Source organism: Tetrao urogallus, assembly GCF_951394365.1.
Source record: "Tetrao urogallus genome assembly, chromosome: 8".
NCBI classification, from domain to species: domain Eukaryota; kingdom Metazoa; phylum Chordata; class Aves; order Galliformes; family Phasianidae; genus Tetrao; species Tetrao urogallus.
Window position 1 is genome coordinate 33,921,340 of NC_136821.1, and position 21,841 is coordinate 33,943,180.

Sequence of the window (21,841 nt, forward strand, 5' to 3'; positions counted from 1 at the left end):
TAACAAATTAACACACAGCCAAATTTACCTGTTTTCTCTACATTCCTCTTGGCCATGAAAAAAAGTAACAATAGAGAATAAGCTTAAACAGGGACTCACAGCCAAGCTGGAAAGCATTGCGATTACTCCCTGTGGTCTCAAAAGAAGGGAATCTAAGGTATTGCCCTGACAACAGCAAAACCAGGAACACCATCCCTTCTGTGTGTCTATTCAACTTTACTCTCCTTTTGCATCTCACACAGCACAGCACATTGCTAATTAAGTCTGAATTTCTTCTTCTGGATGTAGGCCTGGTACAATTTAGAAATAACCTTAATTTAGTATTTATAATTGTAGTATTTACCTCTTCCCGTGATTTCCAGTATGATGCTACTGTGGCCTTGGCTCAAGGTGAACTTCTTGCTTAGTTAGGTGAACTGCTTGCTTAGTTATCAGTGAAGCCTGAAGCAAAGGATGGTCACTTTTCCCTGTCCACAGGAATGAGCATTACCAAGGGATGGCTCTGCAGAAGATCACAACCTTCCACTCCCTGAATAAATCCCAGAGATACAGCTCTTCCTGCGACCTTTCTGCATCTGCCTGTAACACCAGAAAAACTCCAGTCAGACATCACTCCTATCGAATAAATAAAGGAATGTGAGCAGAGCACAAGGCATTTGAATATCCTGTAAATATCACCAAAGAGAAATCACCCCCAGTTAATTTGTTAAGCTCTATAAAGCAAAACTAAACATTTTGGGAGGCAGATGATTTATTTTCTTGGTGCGGCCACCCCAAAACCAGGATGCTTCTGTCACATCTATATCAATACACAACAGCACACAGCCAGGACAGCCTTGGACACCATCTTGGACATCAGACCAAGGGTACACGGTGTAAACTCAAACCTCCACCCTTCCACGCAAGCTCCTGAGCAAACAGGAGCCTCACCTCAATCCAAGGGATTGGATTTGAGGGACAGCAAACTCGCTGGACAAGCAAAAAATCCCGAATGCCACTATTTATGCTGATAATGCCTTTTTGTTTGTCTGAAAGCAGTATCAGCTCTGTCCTCTCGTGCATAGGCCAGCATGGCCATCTGCTTGCATCTGCAGCATCTCCAAACACCCTGCTTTGCAAGCAGCATGCACAGCGGTCCTTAGCATCTCCCAGAATATGCTGCCCCAGAATATGCAATTGATCTCCAACCCCAGATAAATAAGCAGAGCCCCGTCAAATCTTTCATTTTCACGTCCATTCATCATCCCCAAAGCCCACCTCGGCTGCACCGCTCTGCGCTCCGTGTACAACAGCAGTTCTCTCCAAGGTATGTATTTTCATAATGATGGTGCTCATGTACCACTTAGCAGTATATTTTCATTTGGCCCCAGCCGCGCTCCTGAGCAGTAATTTATTACTGCTTGTCACTAGCTGCTACTCAGAGTAATACATATACCAACTTTATTTACTGTTCTGCATGTCTTGCTTGACTCTTTCTTACACAGACAATACTGCCCAAGCCTACGGACCCACAAATCACAACAGCCTGGTTTTCTGGGTGCGCTTCCCAGTTTACTGTAGGATCTGCAAACTTGCATTAATTTCTTCTTTTCTAACACACAGCCTGCCTGCTCCCAGCGTGCAGAGAGCGGCTCCTTGGGAGATACAAGCCCAACAGATGCACGTGTGGAAGTCCCAAATCAAAACTCAGGATGAAAGGAGACGGCCTGAAGTCGCACCACGGGAGGTGCAGGTTGGATTGTAGGAATAATTTCATAGAAGGAGCGGTGCTGTGCTGGCACAGGGTGCAGTGGGTCACCATCTCTGGAAGCACTCACGATGTGGCATTGGGGGACGGGCTGGGGTCAGACTGCGCGATTCTAGCGGTCTGTTCAAGCCGAATAACTCCACGATTCCATAATAAACACGAAGCACGCCGTTGAGAACTGCTGCTAGAGGACATCCTGCAGCTGCGGCGCGGGCACAGCTCCCCACACAGCCGCACGGGCCCAAGCGGGCCCTGCAGCACAACGCTTTAAGCGGCAACGTTTAACCCGAGCTCTGCCTCTTCCTCCCCGCCCTCTCGACCCGGGGTGGGGCGGAGGTCCCACGTGGTGCTGCTGCTGGAGCCCAAATCCCCTCGGGCCGCCCTCCATCGCTCCTTTCCTTCCTCCCTTTCTCGCCCGCAACGCGCACCATGGCCGCCCGGCAGCAGCTCGGTAACGCTGGGCTGGGGGGGGGGGGGGGCGCGCGCAACATGGCGGCCGCGCGGCGGTTATGTGCTGAGGGGTGGGTTTGAGAGTTGCGGAGTTTCTGAAGGCCTCATCTCCCACGTCGCGGCCTTTTCGCCTTTCAGCTTTGCTCAGCGTCTCGGAGAAGGCGGGCCTGGTGGAGTTCGCTAGGAGCCTGAACGCTTTGGGTCTGGGCCTCATCGCCTCGGGAGGAACGGCCGCAACGCTGAGGGATGCGGGGCTGCCCGTCAGGTACGCCTATGGTCCCGTGCCACGCTGCGCGACCGCTGCGCCTCACGTGGAGCCTCGTCCTCTGCCGTCCGACACTCAGACTTACTGCCCCCCCCCTCGCTTGGTTATCAGCGAAGCCTGAAGCAAAGGATGGTCGCTTTACCCTGTCCACGGGAACGAGTATTCCCAAGGGATGGCGTTGCAAAAGATGGCAACTTTCCACTCCCCGAATAAACCCAAGAGATCCAGCACTCCCTGCCACCTTTCTGCGTCTTAATGATGCATCTTAACGTTCCAGTAGATCAGAATGCCCCCTAAGGCGAATTAAACACTGAACCTGTAGGCGAAGTCGTTGTGGTACTTCAGTTGATGATGCTGTGTGTTTTCTCATTGAGCAGAGACGTTTCGGACCTGACAGGGTTCCCTGAGATGTTAGGAGGACGTGTGAAAACCCTTCATCCTGCAGTCCATGCTGGTATGTTCCTCATGGTGTGTTTCCAGTCTGAAAGAGAGATCCGTGGGCAGGGAGGGTGGAAGGAAGAGATTGATGGATGTGGTTTTTTTAAGGATTGTGAGGAAGAACTGAGAAATAAATACAGATTTGCTCTAGCAGCAAAAGGAGAGGTATGATGCACGAGGTGGAGAAGAAGCGTGTGGTGGCTGAATTACTTCCTCTGCTCCTTTGCTGGCATCTCTGCAATTAGAGCTTTCCATCCCTGGAGCTAGAAGTAATGGGGCTCCTCTGCAGATGCGTTTGTGACTTCTTTGTTTAGGCAATTTCAGGCCTGCTCAGGCAGAGAGCTCCACTGATTTTTAACCCGTGGGTGAATTTGATGTGCAGCAGAAGGAACATGACAGTATAGTCTTTAGGGGGTGATCTCTGCGTGCTGTGATCTTTCCTGGCTCTAAGACCTCAGCCAGCTGCCTGTGCTGCTCTACTAGAGGCACAGCCTCTTGCTTCAGTTGTTTCATAGCTTTGCTTATTGCTGGCTGATGAGTGACAGGTGTCTCTTTCCTCTCCATGATCTCCTTGTCAGCTTTAGCATTCCCAGGTTACCAAGGGAATGTTTATGAAGGATGGCTTTGAGGTTGCTGTTCAGCACTTGGAATCCTCCAGAATTTTGTATTGGGGGGAAAAAAAAGCCAAAAAAATTGTTAATATGGAGTTTGAACAACCACAGAGCCAGGAAAATGGAAGACCATCTGAGGACCATCTGAACTTGAGTAAAAAAGCTTATGGATCTGAGAAGCACAGTCTGAAGAGAAGTGCTGAATTCAAAAAAGTGTTTGTTGCAGCATCAGTTCTGTATTTTAATGAGGATGTGCTATTTTTGTAACTAGGCATCTTGGCTCGCAACATTCCAGAAGATAATGCTGATATGAACAAACAAGATTTCAGCCTTGTAAGGTAAATTCTGGGGAAGGTGAGATGCAATGTGTCAGTTATCAGAAATGAACGTTGGAAATCAGTGGATGCTGGTGGATGGGAGCAGTGGGGATCTGCACACCAGAAAAACTGCGGTCTTCTTCCTCTTGGGAGATGTTCTGTTTTTAAAAGCATGATTTTCTGCACTGCACAAACAATTTAAACAAAGTTACAAAGTGTTTTCCGTGGAATTTTTTATCTGTGAATTTTGAGACTTGTTGTTGGGCCCTTATTACTGTTACTGCAAAATTGAATTCAGTGCTTCTGGAGCTGGTGCAGCTCCTCTCAGCTCGGCTCTGGGTGTTTGATCAGATGGCAGTACTTGCTTAGTAAACATACCCTTTGAGATTTACATAATGTTTACTGAGTTTCAACATGAGTAAAGACTAGATGTGCAAAGCAGGTCAAGAACATGCATCGTTTGTGAGACAGAAAACAGATGAAAACCAGAAAACTTACTTGGCCACCCTGAGAAAGAGTTGGAGCCAGAAAATGAAGTCACACAGTTCATCCACTAACACATGCACAAGATTTATTTTTTTTTCCTCCTCTTTTTGTTAGAATGCATTTACTTGCTGTTCTTATGCAGGGCAGCTTGGGACTGTTTTAACTACTTGATTTTAGCAATGTAGTGATTGTGAGCAGCCACTTCTGTCACTAGTTAGGTTTAGAAATAAGTGGTTGAATCATACATAGTAAATTGTAGATGTAGCCAAGACAGAGGGGTATAGATTGCCTATGGTGAGTAGGCCAGAGTCCATCTCTGTGGTTTTTGTTTGAATGATTTCAAAGGACCTGTGCCTAGGATGAATGGGTTTCCAGGCTGAATTTGAAAACCTGGAATTTAAAACCACAGGAGTCCTCATAGATGACTCTGCAGTGGGAGCTGTTCAGAATACACTGCATTTTAATGGCAGGCTCTGCTGAGTTACAGGGGAGTCATGTTTTTACATGAGTGACATCAAGTCATGCATTTGCATCCAAAGTAATAATTTAGATCATCTTATGTAAAGCAGAAGGAGCTGATCCTCAGCAGAGGGGGTCTTTGTATGGTTGCATTAAGTTTACCTACCCGCATCATGGTCGGAAACCTTGATATTATGTTGATTTCCACAGATAAAAGCATTAGCAAAAGTCTACAGATTGCTGATGGTTTGCAACGGGTCAGGGGCACAAATGGATGGGAAGAAGAAAGTAGTGGAAACAGAACAGGCAAAAAAAAAAGATGTTTTAGTAGAAATTCAGAGACATAGGATGGTGTTGTGGGACGCAGGCTGTGCACTAAATACCTCTCAGGTTTCACATATTGTTGTGTTTTTTTATTATTATTATAATGTCACTGCCAGAAAGTGGCATGTAGGGTGTCTTCTGCTCTTGGAAAAGTTGAGGAAAATCAGATTGGTTGGTTGTGCTTTGTTTGCAGTGCTTGCTATTACATGAAAGTTGGTTGATGCTTATTTTCAGCAGGGCTGAGAGCCCACTCTGAAGTTCTTTGAAATGGCACCAAAATGACAAAACGTTTGAACACAGGACCACGCATTGAAAGGAATTCTTCCTTAGCTAGCTGTAAACTGTGGCACTAACCACTGTAACACTGTATAATGCATAGAGCTAACCTGTATGTGCCTGTGATACCACCCCCCATGGTGTTTCACCATTGTAACGCCTCTTGCTTCATGGCTGTACACCACCATTCTTCTGGAGAAAGCCTTGCCTGTAGGATCTTACATTGATCACGCCACAAAAACACTGATAATACCTTGTGCATATCAAGTCAAGCCTGACCATGCAACTTCTTGCTGAGTAACCCTGATTTCTCCTTAATTCTCAGAGTTGTGGTGTGTAACCTCTACCCCTTTGTGAAGACTGTGTCTTCTCCGGGTGTAACTGTACCAGAAGCAGTGGAAAAGATTGACATTGGTAAGTTAAAGGAAGAATAAACTTATTCTCCAGGCAAACTTAATGGTTCTTGAAGTGATCTCAGTCCTTTTTGTTTGGAGGCCTTGCGCGCTTGTAAGGAATCATCAGACATCTGTTTGATTTTGTGGGAGTACAGGGAGTGAGTTTGTTACTCTTTAGGATGCTTTCTTGCAGGAACAAAATGCTTTTGCTATACTCCTTTTGTAAGTTATGGTCACAGGAACAATTTCTGTGCTGTGACTAAAGGAACGAGATAAAGGATCCTGTACCCTAAGAGGTTTCTGTCTGTGGCCTCCAGGTGAGCTGGCCACTTAAGCTCATATGGATTACTTGCTCCTAGCAATAGTTACCAGGTCATCTATGAACATATTGACAGCAACAGGATTATTCTCATCACACGCTCAAAACATCACATCCATGGTTGTTGGCATAGGAAAGTAAATTAAGGACAACCAAGCCAGGCTGCTGGTGTGTTGTGAGAATATTCAAGAAGGAAGCGTGTTACTGAGAACTTCTCTGTGTCAGGCAGAAGTTGTGTGCAGAAACTACCTGCTGATAACTTGCAAACTAGTTCTTTTGACAGCCAATCTCACCTTGACATGATGTAGTTTGTAGTGAGCATCTAATACTGTAGTAAATCTGCAGCTCTTATTGCAACTGCCTCCTTCTGGGAAAGAATGAAGATGGGCCACAAATTCTGTCTTCTGCATCACTTCCTAGGAACATGCAGGAAATTAGTTTTCCTGGTGGCTTTTTCTCCTCCACTGAAGTCAGCTGAGGAGCTCGAGGGCTACAAGGAGGAGACTGAGAGGCATAGCTGGGTAAACCTCATTGCTTTTAAGCGATAGCAAGTGGCTGTTTAAACAGGCTGGCAGGCCATGCTGTGTAAATGGGGGAGGTGTGCACTGCTCAACATAAGGGACTATAAGGAAGGAGAATGTAGAGCATGCTTCCTACTGAGAGCCAATTAAATCTCTTCTAGAACCTCTTGGAGTGTAATAAAAATAAAAACCAGTTTTGGAGAGAAGAGGCTGAACTGGGAAGGCATTACAGGGAAAGAAGTGGGTCTGCATGTGCAGGAGGGTAGTTAGGGATCTGAGTTTAGAAGCACGGATGCCTGTATTATCAGCAGTTCTGCTCTTCGTGCTGGTTATTAACCCCCAAAGACTTGCCTTTGCTTCGCTGCAGCATCTCTGCACGACAGCTTGTGCACAGTGCAGGCACAGTTTTGTGCCATGAGATTGGATTGGGATTGAATTTTCTTGCAGTAGTTTAGCCCAAACGATGCCCAGCAGAGCTCTTTATTAAATGTTTTATGAAGTAGTACTTGCTCTGTATGTAGCAATGCCAGCCTCTGCTTTTCTGTTGCTACAGCCTAGTATCCTATATGATTTAAAGTGTTATAATCGCTGTGCAGAGTCAGATTTAAGGGGGAGGCATGGCCTTTTATCTCACACAGAGGACCTGCACGGTATTCATTAATATTTGCAGAGAGATTTGAGAACCTCAGTTGCTTGGTAGAAGAGAAATAAATCTTCCTGTAGACTCCTCCCCAGCCCTGCGTTGCAGAGGATGGTGTGTAAGCAATATGTGCAGATAGCTGTCCTCTTCAGGATGTGGCTGTGCTGCTGGAAGGTGTTCTTTCCCCAGGTGCTCTGCACAGCATGAGACTCAATTACTTTCTCATCCCTGCAGCTGTGCTGTTTTTTTGCACCTTCAGCACTGGTTTGAATCATACTAGCTGACTGCCTCGTGCGTTTTTGAGATGCTGTTATGGCCACTTTTCTCAACAGAGCCCGGGAAGGTGGGCACATCCATCTGGCACAAGTGATTGCTAGGTGCATGTCCCTTCTTGGCCTCGTATGCTGAGGTTGTGCTGAGTCCAGATGAGAAGTGCCTTGTTCCTCCATGCTTCTTTTGCAGGAGGAGTTGCCTTGCTCCGGGCAGCTGCTAAGAACCACGCTCGTGTGACAGTTGTGTGTGATCCTGCAGACTACTCTTCTGTAGCTAAAGAGATGGCAGCATCAAAGGACAAAGACACTTCAGTAGAAACCAGACGTCACCTTGCACTGAAGGTGAGACATGCTTGCTCACAGCAGAGGCCAAGGCTACTTTGTCTTTCATTTGAAACGCCGAATCGTTTGGAAGTTGATGTTTGTAAGCTGACAAGCATCCTCCGTTCTGCCCCCAGGCTTTCACCCACACTGCTCAGTACGATGCAGCCATCTCTGACTACTTTAGGAAGGAGTACAGCAAGGGGGTGTCCCAGCTGCCCCTGAGGTACGGCATGAATCCTCACCAGAGTCCTGCACAGCTCTACACCACCAGGCCTAAGCTTCCCCTGACAGGTGAGGCCCTGGCAAGGGGGAGCAATAAAAGAGGGTGGGTGGGCGAGCAGGCATGTCTGCCAGTGCCTTTAGAACTGAGATACCATCTTGTGCTTAATGCAAGGGATGCCCAGCAGTATCTGATGTTAAACCACTTTATGCTGAGGGGCACTGTGTTTGTGATGGGAAGGTTGAGCCATGTGAGACAGAAAAGCTTGTCTGCTTATCCCCATGAGACTTAATGGGAGCTCCGTGTTCCCTCTGAGTGTAAGTTGGTGTGTCCACACTGAAGAGCTTCAGGCAGTTCCACGTAATGGGCTTCTTGTTTGACATCAGCTTGAGGTTTTGCAGAGGAAAAGTCATCATTGTTTCAAGATGCTTTTCTGCTCATGTTCTTCATTTAGTACATGCCCAGTCTTTTCACGTCCCCAGTTGCTGTCCAGGAATCAAGCTGTTCTTCTCCAGGCTTGAATGATTTCTGTTACTTTTCCTTCTGTGACCGTTTTGAGCAGGGGTTTATTGCCTCAATTTTCCAGAGTACTGTTGCTGCTAATGGTGACAGTGTCAGGGAACACCAGTCTCACTTGCAAGGCTTGAGACACGCCTGGTGTCTGTCTTCTCCTTTTTACCAGGTGCATGCCCACCACAGCCTTATGCCATGGGGGAATCTCTAGTTTGGAGAGAACAAAAGTTGCCAGACTTTCTTAGGATGATTTTTAATGCCGGTGAAAAGAAGCTCTGCCTTGTATCTTCTAGGAGGCTTTTCTACTCCTGTACTGGAAACTGATTCGCTTTCAAGTCTGCCTCCTGGGTTTGGCAGCAGAATAATATTGCATTCATCTGTCTGGCTACGTATTGTTACATTTCAAGAGACAAGAGTTGTTTAAGCTTTTGAAATGATCCCAGTCCTGCTTTGTCAGTGCTGATCTTGCAGTTTTATGTGTGCTGGGGCAAAAGGTTTTGGGAGCAGACTTCCAAAGGACTTTTACTCTTGGTCCTTTTGTCAGAAATCTGTGCCAGATCAAGCACTTTGCTCTAAGCTTTGTGGCTGTGAATGGTTCATTTGACAATAACTGGAGATGCCATGCATTTAGTTTAGCCACTGAAGCTTTCCAGGGTGGTTAGCCTGTTGCTGAGGAGCCTGGGTCATTTTTAAAGAGCAGTGTTGTACCAATTCCCATTCCTGGTGGGGAAACAATCTCTGCAGACTCTAGGGAGAGGGCCTTGCCTGCTTTAATCTGTTTGTACTCTACACTTGCAGTGGTGAATGGCTCTCCAGGGTTTATCAACCTGTGTGATGCTCTCAACGCCTGGCAGCTGGTGAAGGAACTCAAGCAGGCATTAGGGATCCCTGCTGCAGCCTCCTTCAAACACGTCAGTCCTGCAGGTAGAGTGGCTCCTTGCTGCCATACTTTTCTCTTTGAACAGACTGACTTTTGGCAGGCCCTGCCAGTGGTACCTGTGTCTTAACAGGGCCCCAGGGGCAGGGCTCGAGGGAAGGGTTCTGGTTTGAGTGCCCTGCTTGTGTTTCCCACTAGGTGCTGCTGTTGGAATACCTCTCAGCGAGGAGGAGGCACAAGTCTGCATGGTGCATGATTTACACAAGACCTTAACACCCTTGGCATCTGCCTACGCTCGAAGCAGAGGTGAGAGGCCCGGGAATAAACTAACCTGTCCCAAGAGTTCTGCTTAAGGCTCTACTCTGAACAGCCTGTTTTGCTTTTTGCTGGCTCTCCCCTTTGTAGTCTACTCCTCCTCTTTAGGTTTTTCTCCAGAAGCAACTGACTAAATGAACAAACTGCCCACATATCAGAATCTGCTGTCCAAGTGAGCTAAGGCTGGAAGCACACTCAGCCTTCTGCAGATAAGATTCCTGCTAGGGAATACTTACTTGAACAGGAATGTTTCTTCCCAATATATTTTTTTTTAATATACTTTTGAAGTTCAGAGCTTACAAAAAAAACCCAAACACTTAGAAATCAAAATTTCCTCCTCAGCTTAGCTGAGGTACTTTGCTAATTATCTCATTGTCTGTGGCAAAAAAAATAAACCTGACAGATTATGGAAGACAAAGTGAACATAGGTACAGTCAAGTTAAAGGATACATTGGCACGTGTGCTTCATTTTTCACTACTTTAGGGACCACTTTTGGTCATTGCCCACAGAAAGCCAGTGTATGATTGTGGAAATATTCTGCCACAGTTGGATGAATGACTAGAAAATGTCATTTTGCAGGTGCTGATCGGATGTCTTCTTTCGGTGACTTCATTGCCTTGTCTGATATCTGTGATGTGCCTACTGCTAAGATTATTTCCAGAGAGGTTCGTTAAGCAGCAGTAAATCATTTGAGGGAAAAGGGAGCATCCCAGTAGATGGAGCCGTTGGGTTGTGGCAGCCATTTGTGTTTGGATTTGACCTGTTTAACTCAAGGCCATTTATTGGCTGTTCAGATGATTCAGTGTCTGGGGTGCTGGGAGCTGATGCTTTACAGGACACTCATCCTGCTATGTGTTGCTTCTGATTTTCTTGAGAGGAGAAAGCACGGTGCAAGAAGCTGTCTTGTGCATTGGAGATTTCTTTTCAAATAAATGAAAGGTGGTGTTTGTGAGGACAACATTTGGTACTCGATTAAAACAACAAAGGAAAAAACCCATCGTTGTTAGGTGATGAGGATAGGAACGAAATACGTTTAAACTTCATGCTTCGTGGCACTGATTAATGTAAACTCATCTTCAACACTGTTAAGGCAGTGTTTTGTTGACTTTCTGTCATCAAGAGGATCACTGTTGAAATAACTATAATATATATAATTATGTTTTAGGCATGTTGGAGCTGAGAAGTGAGGATGTCACACGTAGGTAGTTTTACCCCTAGAAGAGTACATTAGTTATCAATTCTGTTGTGTATAAAGAGAGGTTTTGGGTTTTTTTTCTCCTAACTCCTGCAATGGGCTGAACATCACTGCTGTTTCCTGTTTCAAGGAGTGAAAAAGATGCTGTAGTAATGCCTTCAGTACTATATAGTACTTAGAGACCTCTGAGAGGCAAACCTTTGCCTTTCTGGATATGGCAGGGAGAGTTTGCAGTGTTAGCCCCTCTCTTTTTGACATAGGTGCTGAGATCTCTGTGTTGCAGGTATCTGATGGTGTGGTAGCTCCTGGCTATGAGGAAGAAGCTCTCAAAATCCTTTCCAAAAAGAAGAATGGTGCTTACTGTGTCCTCCAGGTTTGTAGTCCTGCTGCCCTCCAGCCCTGCAGTGCTCTCCCTGTACCAGATGTTAGTGTCTGCATAGCACTCACAGCTATCTGGACCAGGGAGTCCAGACTTCCCTGCAGTGTAAGCCAAACACATCCTACTTCTGCCTGAATCTGAGTACAGAACATTAACATTACAGGAAGAAAATCCAAGGCTTAGCTGAAATTGCAATTGTAGCCTTGCTACCAAGGGAACTGTAGAAGATGGCTCCGGAGCTTCAGGCAAGGAAGGAATGAAATTGCAGACAATCTTGGCAGCTGATTACCTCCTGAATTCAATTAGCTTGGCAAGGATGAGGTTATATTGGTTAAGTCTGTAGCTTTAGGGCCTGTCTGAACAGGGGTACTAAGGAGAGTTGATCTGAAGTAACTTCAAGGGATTAGCAAAACCATACCAAGTGTGTACATGGTTGTATTTGGAGCTAGTAGCCTTAACCTGGTTTCTTTCATGTCTCAGTTAGCTGAACAGGGGCTGTCAGAACTCTAAATCACCTGTGCTTGGGTAGACCTTAATGCAGTTTAAGAGTTTAAGAGTTCCATTTAACTTGGCCCCATACTTTTGTGTGGCTTAACTGTGCTGCAAGCTTCTATGGGTGTTCCCCAAGGAAGTGCATCTCTGGAAATAATCGTGTGCACTGGTTTGATGTTGAAGGCTTTGGGAGTCGTACATTCAGGTGCATAGGAACTCTCCTCAAAATATTTCTGACTTTGCTGTGTGTGTGGATGCTTTCACCTTTCTGTGAAAGATGGGAAGGCTTTGTAGATCTGTTGGCTTTCGACACGGGTGGTTGTATATCAGCATGTAAACTGCTCTACCCCCCTTCACCCTTTCATTGTCACCTCCTGCTGTTGAGACCTTAGTGCTCCAATTAATTCTAACTCCTCCTGATGTTCTAACACTGCTTTCTCTGAACAGTTCACTTCTGGATTCTTTTGAGAATGTTCCAACCTAAGCTATTACTGGAGCTTTGAAGAGCTCAGTGTTTTATTGCCCCGTCTGTTGGCTTTTAGATGGACCCTAATTATGAGCCAGATGACAATGAGATTCGAACCCTCTATGGATTGCAGCTCATGCAGAAGAGGAACAATGCTGTCATTGACCAGTCCTTGTTCAAGAACGTTGTTACAAAGAATAAAACTGTAAGTCTTAGAAGATAAAGGAGCTAAAAAACTGGTAGAGCTCCATGATGTGCTTTCATCAAGGAAGTCAGCCCTGTTGTATTTTAAGAGCTCTTGCATTTTAACGACATGAAGCTTTCTATAAAACAATGCAGCAAGCTTTTTGGCCAAAAATGCTTGGGCAAACCAGGGTAGTTTGTTTTTGTTTCAATTCCTGTGTAAATAAGAGAAGCTGGGCCCTGTACTTTATTTCAGACTACCAAAATATTTATATTTCTTATTTCTGAGAAGTCACCTTGTTTCAGTTCTTAGGGTGAGACGGTGTGTTCTAGGCATCCACTGTGATGCCACTCTGACTCACTGTGTTGTTCCCCCTCTTATATACAGTGCATAAACTCAGGCCTTCCTGATGTTGCTCATCACTTAGGGTCCACATCATCAGATAACTATTAGTTATTCCAGTGTCTCACTGTTCTCATTAAAAAAACAGATGTTAACGAGTACGTTATTAGTCACAGGATCAGAAGCAAGCTCAGACCTTGAGGTAATAAAAATCATATTAATAAATCAGCAATGGAGTGTACTTGAATCATCTTTTGATGCAGATTTCATGAGCTGGTATTATGGTGCTGTGCACAGGTGAGTATATGCTCAGCTTTTGGCCTGTGAGCACTTCTGAGGGCAGGAAGCAAATCCAGAAGGCTTTGCAGGATGAGGGCTGCTGATAGAATGATCTGGACCTGGTAAGATTGAGTCAGTGAGATTGACAGTGGCATTTTTGTTTCAGCTGCCTGAGTCTGCTGTCCGAGACCTGATTGTTGCCAGCATTGCTGTCAAATACACCCAGTCCAACTCAGTGTGCTACGCCAAGGATGGGCAGGTAACCAAACCAGACTGCGCTTCCAAGCCAAGCTGATCAGAGTGCTTTGGTCAGGCACAGGGTTTTAAATCATTTAGCACAGAGGAAGCTATGAAACAAATATCCCAGGCTGGATGTGGCTCTGGGCAGCCTGGTCTGGTGGTTGGTGACCCTGCACATAGCAGGGGGTTGAAACCTGACAATCATCATTGTGGTCCTTTCCAACCCTGGCCCTTCTATGGTTCTATGAAATACAGATGAACTGCCCTGGAACAGAACAGTAGCTAAGCGTGTTTCTCTTAAAGTAGCTTCAAAACCTAAACCTAACATATTTTTTTCATGATAATGACAAGGCTGGCTCTTTCAATGATAGGGTTGGAAAAGCACTTACGTGCTTCTGCTAGTTAGGCCTTGAGTCATTTCTTTGTAACTGTTCTGCCTTTAATCGTTTTGTGAGGGCATGTGCATATGCTGTGGTCTGTTTAAAGCCTTAGGAAGTGACAGTAGCTTTCACAGCTGGATTCTGACTGTCCTGATGGGTCGGAGCTTTATTTTATTTTCATTCTAACACCCTGTGGACATCAGAAATCTTCTGTGCTTCTTGGTTTTTAAGAGCTTACAATGGATGTTGGAATTCAGGGGGGTGTTATCAGATGTGGGATACTGATCTTGAATTCTGAAGTCCTAAGTCATCACTAGGTGTTCAGTTCAAGTCAGTAAACCAAAAGTTATTGTAAACGTGTTGAAAGTTATTATTATTTTATTTTGGCCCAGAGGCTCATGCTTGTAATGCTGTTGTTCAGCTGGCTCTGTGCTCTCCACGACAACTTTTCCATAACTCAGGTTATTTAAAAATCATAATGATTCAGAAATAGAAGCCAAAGAATGCTGGTGGTCTCATAAGTTATCAAGATGCATCAAGCAAATGATCGATGTGTTTCAGGTAACAGACTGTGAATGAACTGCAGTGCTGTTCTTACATCTGCATGTGTCAGATTGTTTTTACAGCCTGGAAACACTGCAGCACTGCCTCACAGTATTTTTTAGGCTCACGTGCTGCATGGCTCTTGAAAACACCTCTCAGGAGACCTGGCATTTTTCTTTCCTTTTCCTTTCTGTTTTTTTTCTTGCTCTTGAATGGATCTCTGTCCTCAAGAGCATTAATTCTCATGGCCCCAGAACAAAGGTGACACTATCTTTGCTCCTTTTCCCTTAACACAGCAGCAGTTTCCTTAGTGCTTTGCTAAATCTAGACTTACCATGTTGCTGCAGCTGCTTCTGCAGTGTGTGTGTGGTAATGCGTGTGCCATATGGAAGGAAGAAGGCATGAGGGAGGCGTGGAAGGCAGCGTGGGCAGGCAGGGGTGTAAGCAGCCTTGCTTCATGGATGCTTTGTGTATTTGCAGGGATGTATTTCAGTCAAGTATTAACGTACATTGTCTTGGTTTGCTGTATATGTGACAGGAAAGGCAAAGAGGAGAGGTTTGTATGCTGCAGTCTGTCTTGTAAAGGTCAGCAGCCATTCCAGTCACTTACTCAACAAGAGTGGCAGATCTGTGTTCAAATCAAAGCTTAATGTCTTCCTAATGAGACTTCTAAGAGTCCAAATGCAGAAATAGCAGTGTAGCATGCTGCAGGCGATGATGGAGGAGCTCAGATTGCAGCTGCCTCCCAGGTTTGAAATGTCAAAAAAGCCTCTTGAGGCTGTTCAGCGGTGAGACTGTTGTTCCCAAGATGGGCAGGAAATGATGTCCACAGAAAAAGAGTCTTAAGATGCTGGTAAGTTCAGGTTTGTTGTGGTGATGCTGTGCAGAATTAACTGCTGATGATATCTCCTACTGTGATGTGACACCAGCTGTGCTCAGGAATATTTGGGTGCAAAAGAAAATAGCAGGAATCGAGAGTGGGGAACAAGAAGTAATTTCCAGTTCAAATCCATTTCCAGGATGTGGCTTATTGAGGTTATGTGAGCCACGCTGGGGGAATCCAGTGTTCTTTCAGTTCCGTTGCTTTTGTTTTTCCAGGGGTTGTTTCAGCTTTGCACTGTTTCTGTTCTGTTCCAACACTCCCTTGCATCAGATAACCAGAGCCTTTTTGACAGCCTGGCTTCACTACGGCTCCAGCTGGGGCTTGGTGTTAATGAGTCCTAGGGAAGGCTGGAGTGGGAGGAAGCATTAATGGGCCTGAGTGTCACTTAATTTGCAGGAAGTCAACTGCCACTAATTGCAATAAACACTTCCACTCCTTTTGTCTGACTTTCAGTGCAGCTGAGCCCAAGTCTGCAACGTGCTGGCTTACACTTTCTCCAGTCATACTATTTGACTTTGGCAATTCAAAATTATTCTTTCTTTGTTCTCTGCACAGTAGGATAAACCAAACCTGTTAGTTTAGTGTACTGTTCTCCACCAGTGCCGCATTGCCTTCTCAATTGTGAAGCCCTTTATTTGATTTTATAATTCCAGGTATGTTCAGGACTTCTGTTTTCACTCATTCATCAGAATAAATCTGACCAAATTCAGGCTAACCTGCATCATTTTGCAGAGTTTCTTTGGGCATTACCCATCTGATCCACTCCATGCTTTCCATGCCACGTATTCCACTTATGGGACATGTTTGGCTTTGCTTTGAGCCAAAGTGTGTAACTTACAGGATGCATCCTTTAGCCAAAATACTGTCTGGGACTCTCCTTGGTCTGCAACCCCAGCTATGAACTTTTTTGCTGGCCTGAACTGCCTTGCTAAGCCCACACTTAAAGGCTATGTGAGTTAAGGTGTGTGCTGTGTGATGATTGTAATCCCTCTTGGATGTGTAGGGAAGAAGAGCCTCCACTGATGAGACCATGCAGCTGTGTGCAGCTGGCACTGAGCTCCCTTGAGATGCAAAATCCCATGCAAGTTTGAAGGTCAAACAGATGGAGTGTGAGAAGCTCAGGTTAGACATCAAGGAGTGTTTGCTGGGGGGGAACGTGTCCCTAAGCCATGAGGAGCACAGAATCTATTTAATATCCTTATGAGTTTACTAAGTGCTGGTGATTGTTTAGTTACAGCTGAGCAGATGATATTAGATAGCAGCCCAACTCTTTCATTTGTTCCTTGGGGGAACAGCATCCAGCAGCATGTTTTTATGGTTCTGGTAAGAGGTGAAGTCACTGTGCCTTGATTAATTAAAGACAAATGATTCATTCCTTTGAGGGCAGTGCTTGACTTATAGCTTTACCATCTGCTGCAGCCTGAGCTGGAAACTCTGAGGTGGTGGCCAGAAGTGCTGGCTTCAACACAGCATCCCTGGAGTGATACCCCGTGCGAGCAGTCTGGTGAACAGTTCAGCTCTGGCCTCGTAGGGGCGGGAAATTATGGAAGAGAGTCTTGCTTTCTGACAGATCTCTGGTACGAAATGGCAGGAGCTCTTTTTTTTGGGAAGCAGAACCTCTGAAATCTGTGGAAGGAAAACTACCAGCCTGAGGTTTGACAGCCACGGTGTGACTAGATGGTGTATTTGTGTGCCTGGCATGCTCTTGTGGCAGAGGGCTGAGGAGCAGCAGGCAGACCCCCAGCTCAGTAGCTGTGTTTACGCACTGATCGTTTCATCTTGGCTGAAGGGGAGCGTGAGAGCTTGCCACAGACGCACAGCATTGCCTGGTCTGGCTCCAGACTTGAATGTAATGAGGTATGAAAGCATAATATGCTGACCCTGACAGTACTAAGTTTCCCTGATTCCTGAGGAGAGTGAAGCTGGTGTTGTACTGCCAGTGTCCAGTAACAAAGACTCCCCAGCAACATTTAATTTTCAGTAGTGTCAGCGCTCTAAGAGTTGGCTTTGCCTCCAGTGCAAGCTTGCACTCACCTAGATAAGATGCCAGGGCTCGTTTGCATTGTGCTTTGGGCTGTGGCACATGGCTTCAAGGTTGTCTGTCCCTATATCCAGGGGATGGGACTGGGGATGCAGTTGTTTTCCTTGTCTTCCTTGCTGATTACCTATGCTTTCTCTCGGATCCAATAAGGAGCAACTAATCTGTGGGAGGTCTTTGCTAATTGCTCTGAAGTGGGGGTGTGATGGTGCTTTGTGTGCACTCTTCAGGTCATTGGCATCGGGGCAGGCCAGCAGTCCCGCATCCACTGCACACGCCTGGCTGGTGACAAGGCCAACAGCTGGTGGCTGCGGCACCACCCACGTGTGCTCTCCATGAAGTTCAGAGCAGGAGTGAAGAGAGCAGAGATCTCCAACGCCATCGATCAGTACGTCACTGGCACCATTGGAGAGGTAAGAGGGTTCCCCGATGGTCCTGAGGTCCTGGAACATGCTGTGCACGTTGGTGTGCAGCTTGGTGTCTTTGGATGTTTGCCCCTGGTGTTGAGGCAGAGTTAAAGCCTCAGTTTTTAAGTTCTCCCTGCCCCATCGTGCCTGCTGGCTGTTCCTCCTGGCGCTTTGCTGTTTGCTTCTGTGGCATTTTGGATTCCCGGAATCGCTTTGACCTCCTCAGTGCAAGTGAGACAAGAAAATAGCATGCCCTTTTTAAGTATTGAAAGCCAAGAGCTGGACTGGGGACTGAATGAATCATCTCAGAGTGGCTGCTGGTTTAAGGGGATAAGAACGCCAGTGCTGTTCAGAAGGTGAATCACAAACCAAGCTGCTCTGCTGTTTGCCATTTGTGAAGTCATCCTCTGCACCCAGGTGGTGTGTGCTGGCATTGACACAGAGCAGCACTCTGCAGGCAGGCTGAACAGAGCATCTTGGAGGAGATCCTTGAATTTTGGGGTGCAGAGGGGAGGAGGAGGTGTTTAAAGGATGCAGGAAGAGCTGACATTGGCAGCGCCTTCCCAGCATCGCTTGGGATTGTCAAATTTCTGGTGTGAGGTTGTCAGCAGCAGAGCTGTGGGAGCAGAAACCGCAGCTGCAGTGGGTCAGAGGGACGTTCATCCCGACGTGCCCCTGCTGGGTACTGCCAGCAGCTGGTGCCTTGGGGCTGAGCTGGCATTTCTCATTCCTCCAGGATGAGGACCTGGTGAAGTGGCAGGCCATGTTTGAAGAGGTGCCCGCACAGCTGACAGAAGCTGAGAAGAAGCAGTGGATTGCCAAGCTGACTGCTGTCTCCCTCAGCTCCGATGCGTTCTTCCCTTTTAGGGATAATGTTGACAGAGCCAAACGGGTAAGGTCTCATCGGGTAAGGTCTCATCGTGGCTGGGCTTCCTGCTTGAGCGCAGTGCACAGCTCTGGGGAATGCCTCTGCTCTGTGCTGAGGGTGCTGTGTCCTGGGCAGGGTGGTGGTGTGGTTACTGGCCTCATGTGGATGGTGATTATCTTGCCATTGCTGGGGTTGTTGGTTTAGGATGAAAAGAGCTGAGCGCTCACGTGAGGAACTCCTCTTTGAATTGCTTTGGGCAGTGGAGGCTGTGCTTTTTTTCAGTGCTTGGAGTGAGATGTTAATGAAGAACTGAGGCTGCCAGTTCCTTTTCAGGGCAGTTTCAGTCCTCTAATCCCTCTGCTTATCTCTGTCTTTGTTCAGAGTGGAGTTCAGTTCATCGCTGCCCCATCTGGCTCTGCTGCTGACGAGGTTGTGATTGAAGCTTGCAATGAGCTGGGAATAACTCTTATCCACACCAACCTTCGGCTGTTCCATCACTGAGCTTCCTGTGGGCTGTTGTGGCCCCCGTTTGGTCACAGTCTCACCAGCAGTGACTGAAGCATCACCAGCTCGAGGAGGCAACTGCAATCTGTATTTTATTTAGCATGTATTTGTAAGATCTGCAGACAAGACCTTTCCCTGCGCTAGCAGAGGATAATAGTGCAGGTGCTTGACCTCTAATGTAGAAGAGTCTTTCCTACGTTTCTACATATCTCTTACAAATAAACACATGGTTCTTAGCTGTATGAAGAGTGTCTTGTGTCGTGCAAATACCGTGTCCTGAGGTTTATTTTTGAAGTAAATCTTAGGGCATACATTGTGCGCTGACTTCACCAGTTCATTAGAAGGCCATTGGAATGGTGTCAGCTTGGCTTGTGGCCAGCATATTAAATAAATGCATAAAAGTCTGGGTTGTCAACTGGACTGAGCCACTGCTTTGGAATTAGCACGTACTTTTTTTTTCCAGGTGCATCTGATCCGTTGTGGGGTGAGGAAAGTGGATCGTTTATGCAAGTGCAGTGCTCAGCCCTGCCCTAGATGAGCTTTTGGCTGGAGGCAGCATCAGGTGGGTGTCTTAAAGGTGGCGGAGCTCATTCCTGCAAGTTTGTCGTGCTTGTTCCCAGGCACAGAGCTCAGTTCAGAGTTCAGACCACGGGCATGCGGGAAGCAACTTGCCCGGAGCTGCTTCCATTCTCCACTCTGCACAGTTTGTATTAAACCTATTTGAAATCTGATTAGAAAACCAGTGAAAATCTGGAGCAGAGTTGAGATGAGTGAAGTAACAGTTCAGGCACGTTTTTGCTGGCAGTCAGTGACCATTTCAAAGGGATCTTTTGGTTCCATTTTATAAAATCTGTTCGGTTTTGGCAAGGAGCAACCCACAGCGTTGCAATAAACCAATCTGTCACAGCTTTGATCTCCAGTGGTACGGGGAGGGATGTCCACATCTGTTCCTTTTGCTAAAGCTAATGTAGGGGCACACAGGTAAGAAGGACCTGGGAGAGGGGAAGGTCGGGTCCTGCTGCTCCTGCTGCTGCCTTGCCACGGCTGTGGGCATGGATGATTTACTTGAGGTGGTGACTCTGTGACAATAAGGGCTGCCTGTGGGGTGGTCAGACACAGGACCTGGGGTTTCACTCTCAGGTTGTGCTGCTCCAATGCAAGGAACAAGCACTGTTTGACAAAGGCTTCTCATTGCTGTCCTTTGGCATGGGGGAAGATCACCTTTGTCAAGCATTTGCACACGTGTGCAGAGCTGTATGTGTGCATGCTGTCACCTAGCCACCTTCCTCACCTTGCCTTACCTTGTCTTCTCCTTGCACCATCACAGCAACACTCAAGTCTTGGCTGGAATGTGAAGGTTAGCAGAGAAAAACCCTTTGGGGTTTACTGAGATGCCTTCAAAGTGTGTGACGCCTCCTTGAGCTGCAGCCCTGCCTCTCTTATCCAGAACTGAGCAAAGCTGAGAAGCTTGAGACTTCCAGATTAAGACAGTAGCCCAGAATAAAAACAGTGCATTACTCAATGTTCTAAAGCTCCCTTGCTGGCTGTGCTAACCCCAGCTCTAGCCAGTGTGACTGCTTGCTACGCCATTGCTTCCTGTGGAATAGCAGTGGTCGGAGTCCTTGTGGTTTTTATTAGTATATACTTCTAAAAAGTTGAGATTGAGACTTTCTCTTCCACTTCCAACGTGCCTTTTCTGTCACTGTTTGGATCGCAGCCGGTGCATACTGTGCCACGAGTGTCCCTCAGAATCCACTGGCCTGTTCTTTATCCCGACCTTCTAAAGTACTGAGGCTGATAATGAGCATCTAGCCAGCTCCCCTTCTGATGTATTCCTTACGAGCTGTGCTCATCTGCTAGCTGAATGGATACCTGCAGTGATTCTAAGCTACCTCCCCAGCTCTGCTTCGCATCCATTTCCCACAGCAGAGAGCACGTCTGTTCTCACAGGAGATGGGTCTGGTCCCTGCACTTGATGTTTGAAGAGCAGGCTGCTGACAGCTCTGCTTCACACCATTGCCATATGGCACCTTGCCCTTGGCAGGTCCGTGCTGGCAGCCAGAACAGCTAGAAGGATTGAAGCAAACAGCAGGGAGGAAGCATTCTCAGCTGGGGGAGCAGCAGGGGCTCAACCTTTCCCTTCAGCCTGCTGGGGCTCCTTGCAGGTGCAGGGTGCTCCAGTCACTTGATGCACTACGACTTGGCTGAAGCATGAGAACCTTCAAAATCTGCAGTTGGTTCTGTGGCTGATCCTTTGGAGAATAAAGGAAGCAGGGCTGATGTTTGGGATCTCACAAGTTTCTGCTTTCCCTGTGCTCAGCTGGTGGCTATCCATGTTAAATTCTACTAGCAGTGTGAACCCTCGTGTTTTTCAAAGTACAAACCTCTACGGAGGGGTTGGGCAAATGCATTTTTTAAAGCATTTCATGCTGTAATATTTACTCTGTTTGTGCTGTTTTGCCATTACAGTGAGGAGATCAAATGGGCTACAACTTCAGCATGGCTCCTGCGTGCCTCTGGAATGCGTTTCTTCATGGCACAGTGAGCAGGGATTTTGGCAACTCACCTCTGGTCCAAAATACATAACCCTCCCTTGAGAAAGACAAATTGAAAGAAGTCTGGTTCAACATAAAAGTGTTCTTCTGCATCTCTCTATGCCACTTCTACTTTGCATGTGTTTTAGATAATCATTTAACCCTTGAAAATTGATTACTGGGATAGCACTGATTTCTCCTGCATTCATCTTCCTATTTGCAAACGTTTTGGCTGCTCTAGAGATAGCAATCTGTGAAAGCAACTGCCGTGTGTGTTTCTCGTGTCAAGAAGCCAGATTCTGTTTCCATGCTATGCTTTATTCAATCCAGAGAAATG

General features: G+C 46.5%; 1 protein-coding gene across 2 annotated transcripts; it reads left to right on the top strand.

The window, feature by feature from the left end:
- Window positions 1-2,176: 2,176 nt before the first annotated feature.
- On the top strand, window positions 2,177-18,967 carry ATIC (5-aminoimidazole-4-carboxamide ribonucleotide formyltransferase/IMP cyclohydrolase; the record flags this gene model as incomplete). 2 transcript variants are annotated; one of them, XM_079538754.1, is made up of 16 exons in its annotated part: window positions 2,177-2,198; window positions 2,336-2,462; window positions 2,840-2,916; window positions 3,783-3,849; window positions 5,699-5,787; window positions 7,711-7,862; window positions 7,979-8,135; window positions 9,376-9,501; window positions 9,653-9,760; window positions 10,350-10,435; window positions 11,249-11,338; window positions 12,379-12,507; window positions 13,274-13,366; window positions 17,422-17,604; window positions 18,335-18,490; window positions 18,848-18,967. In XM_079538754.1, 16 exons carry the CDS (start codon window positions 2,177-2,179, stop codon window positions 18,965-18,967), a joined length of 1,782 nt encoding a protein of 593 aa, XP_079394880.1. The 2 variants fall into 2 exon arrangements, with proteins under 2 accessions (XP_079394880.1, XP_079394881.1); XM_079538755.1 differs by lacking the exon at window positions 13,274-13,366.
- Window positions 18,968-21,841: the final 2,874 nt, after the last annotated feature.